This window comes from Dipodomys ordii, unplaced genomic scaffold (genome assembly GCF_000151885.1).
Source record: "Dipodomys ordii isolate 6190 unplaced genomic scaffold, Dord_2.0 Scaffold116, whole genome shotgun sequence".
Taxonomy (NCBI): Eukaryota; Metazoa; Chordata; class Mammalia; order Rodentia; family Heteromyidae; genus Dipodomys; species Dipodomys ordii.
Window position 1 is genome coordinate 2,586,064 of NW_012267332.1, and position 7,774 is coordinate 2,593,837.

Sequence of the window (7,774 nt, forward strand, 5' to 3'; positions counted from 1 at the left end):
GAAGTGGCGCTGTAGCTCAAGTGGTAGAGTGCTCGCCTTGAGCTGAAGAGCTGAGGGACAGCACCCAGGCCCAGAGTTCAAGCCCCATGACCTACAAAAAAAAAAAAATATTTAATCAAACATTTTCTAGCCCGGGGGTGCTGAGGGCTCATACCTATAATTCTATCTACTCAAGAGGCTGGAATCTGAGGATTGTGGTCCCAAGCCAGTCCAGGCAGGAAAATTTATGAAACTTGACTTAAGTACCACAAAAGCCAGAACTAGAGCCATGGCTCAAGTGGTAGAGCACTAGCCTTAGGAAAAATTGCTCAGGGACAGCATCTAGTCCCAGAGTCAAGCCCCAGGACTGGTTAAAAAAAATCTTTTCTGTATCCAAAATTGTCACTTTTAAAAGAAAAGCATATGCCGAGTGCTGGAGACTCACACAGGTAATCCTAGCTACTTGGGAGGCTGAGATCTGAAGATCACTGTTCGAAGCCAGCCCAGGCAGGAAAGTCTGTGAGACTCTAATCTCCAATAAACTGCTCATAAAAAGCTGGAAGTGGCACTGTGGCTTAAGTGGTAGAGTGCTAGCCTTGAACAACAACAACAAAAAATGAACCCAAGGAAAGTGCCAGGCCCAGAGTTCAAGCCCCAGGACCATCAAAAAAGAAAAGAGAGAAAAGCATGAAAGTTCTCTGTAGGATATTCTAAATGTTGATGCATGTTGAGCAAGTCTATCTCTGTGATCAAGCAAGTTCTCATGATTTTAATGTCAAAGAACCATAAAGCGGCTTGCTTATGTACCATTCTGGAAACAACTGGATAAAGATATAATCTAAGAAACAGGGGGAAAGCCAGGCACTGGTGACTCAAACCTGTAATCCTAGCCACTCAGAAGTCTGAGATCTGAGGATCTCAGTTCAAAGCCAGCCCCTGTCCTTGAGATTCTTATCTCCAATTAGCTACCAGAAAATGGGAAGTAGTACTGTGGCTCAAAGTGGTAGAATGCCAACAATGAGCAAAAAAAAACTCAGGGACAGCACCCAGGTCCAGAGTTCAAGCCCCATGACCAAAAAAAATTTTTTAATAGAAACATGGAAAGCATTAAAAACTGACACAGACTTAAGAGGTAAAAGTAAAATGACTCAATGATGTGGTAGTTATATCAGAAAAATGAGGAGCTATTTCCTCCTTTCAGATGACAACAATAGTAATAATCACACTAACAAGAATTAGAGGATGAAGGGGAGGGGAAGGGAATGAAGACACAAAGGTAGCACATGTAGTGGTATGTGACCCATTTAACCCCGCTCTTCAGGACTGAAGTGCTCATTCCTCCATCTCTTGAGGATACTGACAGCTATGTTTCTTTCTCACAAATTACTCTTGGCTGAAAAGAATTGACTAACTGAAAGTGCATTCCATTACCAGAAGGCAGATTGTGTTCAATGACTGGTGTAGGAGCGTAAAATACCTGCTCCTTTTCTCCTAATCTGGGATATCTCAAATTGAGTCCATTGTGGAGTCCCTAATGATTTGCTGTGACTGCATCATTTCTGAACATCTTCCTCTGTTCATTTCTTCTTCCTTGGTTTCTCCAGAGGTGTTGAACCCTAAGCCACTCCACGATAAACATTTTCAGGATTATCTCCACTTCATAGTTACATTCCTGGAAAAATCAACTGGAAACATTACTTGTGTGTTGCTAAGTATATGTCAAGTTTCGGTTGTATTTTACTACACGATAGCACATTTAATCCTCACAATATGCTATGCTCACTTTTACAGGTGAGAATGCTGAGATGTGAAAGAGATAAGGAACTTGTACAAAGTCTTGCATTCTATGTCAGAGAGAGACAGAATTTGTACCAGGCCCTATGTATCTAGCAACATTCTTATAACCACTGGTCTGTAATGGCTTTAAACCTTGATTCCATGGAGTTTGGTTTTTGAGAGTTTTTCTGTGTTTATTAGGCAGGCACTCTATCCCTAGAACCATACCTTCAACCCAAGAGTTGTTTGTTTTTTAGGTAACAGACTGCTTCATTCAACTTAATTTTTGTTTGAAAATAACCTTTCTTTTTATAAGAATATAAAAAAGAACTATTCTGTTAAAAATTAGAATTTCTTCCCACTCTGACTCCCATAGATTTATAATACAAGAATTAAAGTAGCTCAGTTCCCATGCTCAAACCTGTAATCCTAGCTACTCAAGAGGCTGACGTATAAAGGTCTCAGTTCAAAGCAAACACAGTCAGGAAAGTCCTTGAGACGCTTATCTCCAATTAACCACAAAAAGCCAGAAGTGAAGCAGTGGAAGTGGTTGAGCATAAAAACTCAGAACAGTGCCCAGGCCCAGAGTTCAAGCCCCAGAACAGGCAAATTTTTAATTAATTAATCAATTAATTAGTCTTCTCAACTAAGTCATACCCAGGTACCAGTGGCTCACACCTGCAATCCAAGCTACTCAGGAGGCTGAGGTCTGATGATCATGGTTGCAAGCTAGCCAGGCAGGAAAGTCCATAAGACTCTTATCTCCAATTAACCACCAAAAAAAATCTGGAAGTGAAGCTGTGGCTCAAGTGGTAGAGTGCCAGCCTTGAACACAAAAACTCAGAGACAATGCCCAGGCCTTTAGTTCAAACCCCAGGAATGGCACACGCACGCGCACACACACACACACACACACACACACACACACACCTGAGTCATATCCTTCCACTCCCTGGTTCAAAAATCCTTCATGCCCCCATCTAACTCATAATCAAAGTAAAATTCTCATATGGTAGAATTAACTTTTTGTTCAAAATCTGTTATTCAACTACTAAGTCCATCCCTACATTCCCTCCCTGTGGGAATCTTATACTTACCACCCCACTGACAGAAAGCTTGGCCACATGACTTGCTTTTGCCAATGTAGTATGACACAATATGTCTGAGCAGAAGCTTTCATTCCACTATGGTTCTCTTATCTATAATGCCACAGATTTCCTGATATGTGCTACTCCTTTAGACTGATTGCCTAAATGAACACAATATAAACAGAATCACATAAAAACCATGGAAAACATATAAAATGAACTACATTTTTGTTGGACTCACTGAATTTGGGAGATTTATGTTTAAATCACAGTATAGAGAAAAAGTTGGCTTACATTTCTTATGGCATGCAAAACCCCTCACCCTTTGATCTTTGATTTCATTTCCTACCAGCATTCCTACCAGCATACCTCATGATTGTATCAAGGGCCCAATCTGCTCCCCCCCACCCCCCATACTCATATATTCTCCATTTCAAACACCCCAGGAATTAAATAAGATGTCTCTACTAAGCTCCCAGGTGACTGTTCTACTCAATGTATTATGGCACTTAAAACAACATAATAAAAATGCTAGTTTAAATAATCTCTCCCATTGCTGAGAATGTGGCTTAGTAGTAGAGGGCTTGCCTAGAATGCATGAAGCCCTGGGTTCAATTCCTCAGTACCACATAGAAAAAAAGGTGGAAGTGGCACTGTGGCTGAAGTGGCAGAGTGCTAGCCTTGAGCAAAGAAGCTCTGGGACAGTGCTCGGGCCCTGAGTTCAAGCCCCAGGACTAGCAAAAAAAGAAATCTTCCCCACACCTTCCTCAGTCCCTGAGTTCTAGAGTAATTGCTATATTTTATAATGCCTGTGTAACCAGAATGCAACTGTATTCTAATTGCACAAAAGAAAGTTAATTATTATTATGCTTGATTTATTACACTTTTATTTTTCATCACATTTTAGTACAGCAAAGCAAATACAGATAAACATCAATATTCTTTACACAATAGCACACAAAAAGGGAAGCCAGCCACAACAACTTACAGTGCTTTTTGGATTTGTTGCTATATTTGCTTGTTTGTTTAACATCTGAGGCTAGATAGATCACTTTACTGCTGAAGTTTTTCAAGCTTTCACAGAAAAGCCTATATCTATAGCTATATGCTATATATTCTCTTCCAGATAATGCAACAAGATGGAAAGATTACCAAAACATTTTATAACACGATCAAAATTCATACCAAAATACAACAGAGACAGCAAGTAGTCAATCACATTTACCTTACTAGACAGTATACTAAAACAATTGAAACTTTTCAAGATACTGAACAACTAAATATGAAAAGACTTAAGTGGAGCTGGAACACAAATATCAAATACAATATATACCCCCACACACAGCCTAATACATAAGACCCAGGGCTCTAGGCCCAACTTTGCAAGGCCTCTCTGACCACCACACATCACTCTATCGGAAGTTGTGAACCAGGAATTGCCGATGCCCGGCATCAGCTCTGTTGGCCTCATCTTCCAATGCCTCTCTGTACTGTTCTGGCCACTCCTGTGGATCCTTTCGATGGATTCTGGCCACGTATCGCAGGGCTTTCATCTTGGAGGTTTCCAAGCGTGCTCTAGGGCCCCATACAAAATCATATTGCACTGGATCACTGTCAGGAACCCGTAAACTGTCTATGTAGCGCTGACTCAAATACCTACAGGTAATCGCATGCTTTCTTCCACTTTGAACGCCTAAGCCCCTCAGGAAGGCCCACACTGCAGACTCTCTGGCATGGTTGCCCATGATGAAGATGAAGCTTAGAACTTGCATCAAGAAATTGTTGCCAGGCCTGTTTGGACTGTCCATGATCTCTTCAGTATCTTCCATTTCTCTTCGGTTGTACAGAGTATAGGAGTGATTCCGGGGGTCAAGCACCACTAGCTCTGTCCCATACACGTGGTTCAGGGTGCGAGCAGCACGATTCAGAAGATCAGGAAACACTTTGCTGCATTCTCGGCCAATGTAGTACAGAATTCCTTTCTTTGGTATGGGCAGCTTAGTGGCATCCATAAGCAGAAATAGCTGCACCAGCTTCCTTGACTTGCTCTCCAATCTTGACTCAGGCCAGGAATGTGGAGCATATTTTGAGGAATAGCCAGAAATATCTGCATCATGAATTGCTATCTCTGCAGCAGCTTCTTCAAAATAGGGCCTCCTATAGTGATGGACAGCTGGCCAATCACCAGCAGCAGCTCTGATAGCTTCTTCTTCCACAGCCTCATGGTATTGCTCTGGCCAATCTCTAGGATCTTTGTTATAGATCTTAGCCATGAACTTCAGAATTTTCATCTTGGTGGTTTCCACATGGGATCGTGGGCCCCAGAAAAACTCATACTCCACTGGTGAACAGTCAGTGATTGGCCTGTAGTCCAAGTAACGCTGCCACACAAACTCTACAGACAGAAGTCTCTTTGGGTTCCCAAAAATGGAAAGCCTCCTCTCACGCTGCACCCCCAGCCGCCAGAGCATTTCCCAAATCTCAGCCTCCCTGGCCTGGTTGCCATTTAGGAGTATTTGTCCTAAGATCAGCATCAGGAGGCCCATCTTTGGCCCATTTGGGCGATCCTCTAACCCATCAAAAGGTACAGGTCCTAGTTTATTGAGCAAGATGTAGGTGCGGTCCTCAGGGTCAAGCTCTTTCAGTTCAAACCTAAAAATGCACTCCAGGTGGGCTGCTGCTCGTCTGAGGATCTCAGGGAACTGACTGCGATATTCTTTAACAATAAAGTCCCTCATTTCCGATTCCCTGATTGGATACTTGCTCTGGTCCTTCACCAACAAAAACTGCAACAACTCAGCTACATTGTGCTCCATGGGATCCTGGGGCTTTAAAGTAAGGACGACCTGGCCCGTACCGAGACCCATTATGGTGATGCAGTTGGAATTCTCACGGTCTCTCAGGACCTGGAACCCCAGAGGGCCTTCTGCACCGTTGGAGATCCTGTTCATACGAGGGCTTGCCTTGGAGGAGTTCGGGCCCATAGCACTCAAGCTCAACAATGCATCAGGGTTTTCACAGGCAGTGGGCATCCCGGAAATGCTGGGGTCCTCAGCAGCAGTGGGCATCCGGGAGGTGCACGGGACCTCCTCAGGGATATGAGACGCATAGTTATGCCGGCCTTCACCACAGGGAGGCAGTGCGCAGGACTCCAGCGCCTCACAATCGCCGGGCAGCAAGAAGGCGCTGGGACCCTCACCCGAGGGGGATGCCACTGACGGTATCAGGCCCTCATGGGGGATGCGCAGCACGCAGATGCCCCGACTTTCACAGCCAGAAGGCAGCGCGCAGGTGCTCAGTCCCTCACCACCAGTGGGCGGCATGGAACTGCTTCCACCCTCACCGATGGGGGGCTGCACAGAGGCGCTGGAACCCTCACAGGCGGTGGGCAGCACAGCACTGCTGGGGTCCTCACCGGAAAGGGGCGGCATATGGATGCCGGGTCCCTCGGAATCGGTGGACAGCACGGAGATGCTCAGGCCTTCACCAGGGGTGACAGGCATGGAGGAGCTGGGGCCCTCTTGGGAGGAGGGCGGCACGTTGATGCCGGGACTGTCAGCATCGGTGGGCGGCTCAGAAGTGTTCAGGCCCTCACCAAGGGTGGGAGGCACGGAGAAGCTCCGGCCATCCCCGGAGGGAGGAGGCACACTGATGCCTAGTGCCTTGGAACCGGTGGGCGACACGGAGGTGCTGGGACCTTCACCGGACGCGGACGGCACGGAGGGGCTCAGACCCTCACAGACAGTGGGATGTTGGGGGGCTCTAGAGCCCTCAGAGGCAGTGCGTGGCACCGAGGAGCTTGGGCCCTGGGAGGCGGTGATTGACATGGCGCCACTCAACGCATCCGAGACGGTAGGTGGCCCGGAGATGCCTGGGCACTCACTGGGGGTGGGCAGCTTGGAGGTATTCGGCCCCTCGGAGATGGAGAACTGCCCAGATGCGCTTGAGCTCTCAGCGGCAGGGAGCAGCACAAAGGTACTCGGGCCCTCCCCGGAGGTGGGCGGCACCGAGATCCCAGGGCCCTCAGAGGCATTGAAGCCCTGGAGGATCTGAGGCTCGTTGGGACCCTGGGGCCCGTCTGGGCCCGTCACGGCAGCGGAGAGATCAGGGGCGTTAGGGGCCTGCATTTCACCCCACCTGCCATTCTGCGCAGTGGCCCTTGCACAGCGGCGGCGGCGGCGGCGCGAATTCTGGCTTACCAGCGACATGGTCCTGTCGACCGGCGAGTAGCAGCAGACACCAACAGGCCCGCGATCTAGCAGAAAGAGGAGGTGGGTAGGTGCCTCGGCACAGAACTGCGGTTAGCTGCCAGAAACAAAGCTCTAAGCAACTAACTGGAGCCGGAATGAGAGGTGATGGAGAAGAAGGAAGGTGCGTACTGGCCAAGAGCGAACGCCTAGTATCAGTATACTCGCATCTCACACCCCGCCTTCTGCCGCAGTCCGCGCAAGCGCAGTCGGGCTCTGCGACAAGGCGACCCCGCCCAGCCCAGCCCCTCCCGTGGGTGTGCAAAAGTGGACGTGGTGATTCTGCACCAAAAGCTGCGCACTGGCTGGAGAGAGACGGTGGTATGGGGAGACAAGGAGCTTGCAGCAGATGGGTAGAGAACAAAGAGGAAATAGTACCGACTTCTCACAGTGCCTATTAGAAGGCGTCCAAACAAAGGGGCAGGTACTAAAAATAAATAAATAAAATTATCAGATTGATTAGCTCATATTCTTTGATTTGCTTCTTAGAACTGTTTCAGGGAAAATGTGAACGGTCTCTGGAAGAGTGCAGCCATTTCTAGCCCTCTCTCCTCTATCACTTGATCCATTTAGATCTTTAATAGCGCCTCTTCTACTGCTGTTAGCTAGGAAAATCTCTTCTCTAGAAGGTCTGAATGACCTGGTATTTAGTCTTAATTAAAAATTCTACAGCAAGCTTGAAAT

At 46.9% G+C, this 7,774-nt stretch overlaps 1 protein-coding gene across 1 annotated transcript; it reads right to left on the reverse strand.

Moving 5' to 3' along the window:
• Positions 1-3,737: 3,737 nt before the first annotated feature.
• LOC105995225 (melanoma-associated antigen E1) lies at positions 3,738-7,051 on the reverse strand. The gene has a single exon (XM_013028916.1). The coding sequence runs from the start codon at positions 7,049-7,051 to the stop codon at positions 4,256-4,258; it is 2,796 nt and encodes a 931-aa protein (XP_012884370.1). The 3' UTR covers positions 3,738-4,255.
• Between the last annotated feature and the right edge of the window lie 723 nt (positions 7,052-7,774).

Excerpts from the sequence above, each read along its gene's own strand:
- LOC105995225 (XM_013028916.1), bottom strand. The coding sequence starts at position 7,051 with ATGTCGCTGGTAAGCCAGAATTCGCGCCGCCGCCGCCGCCGCTGTGCA.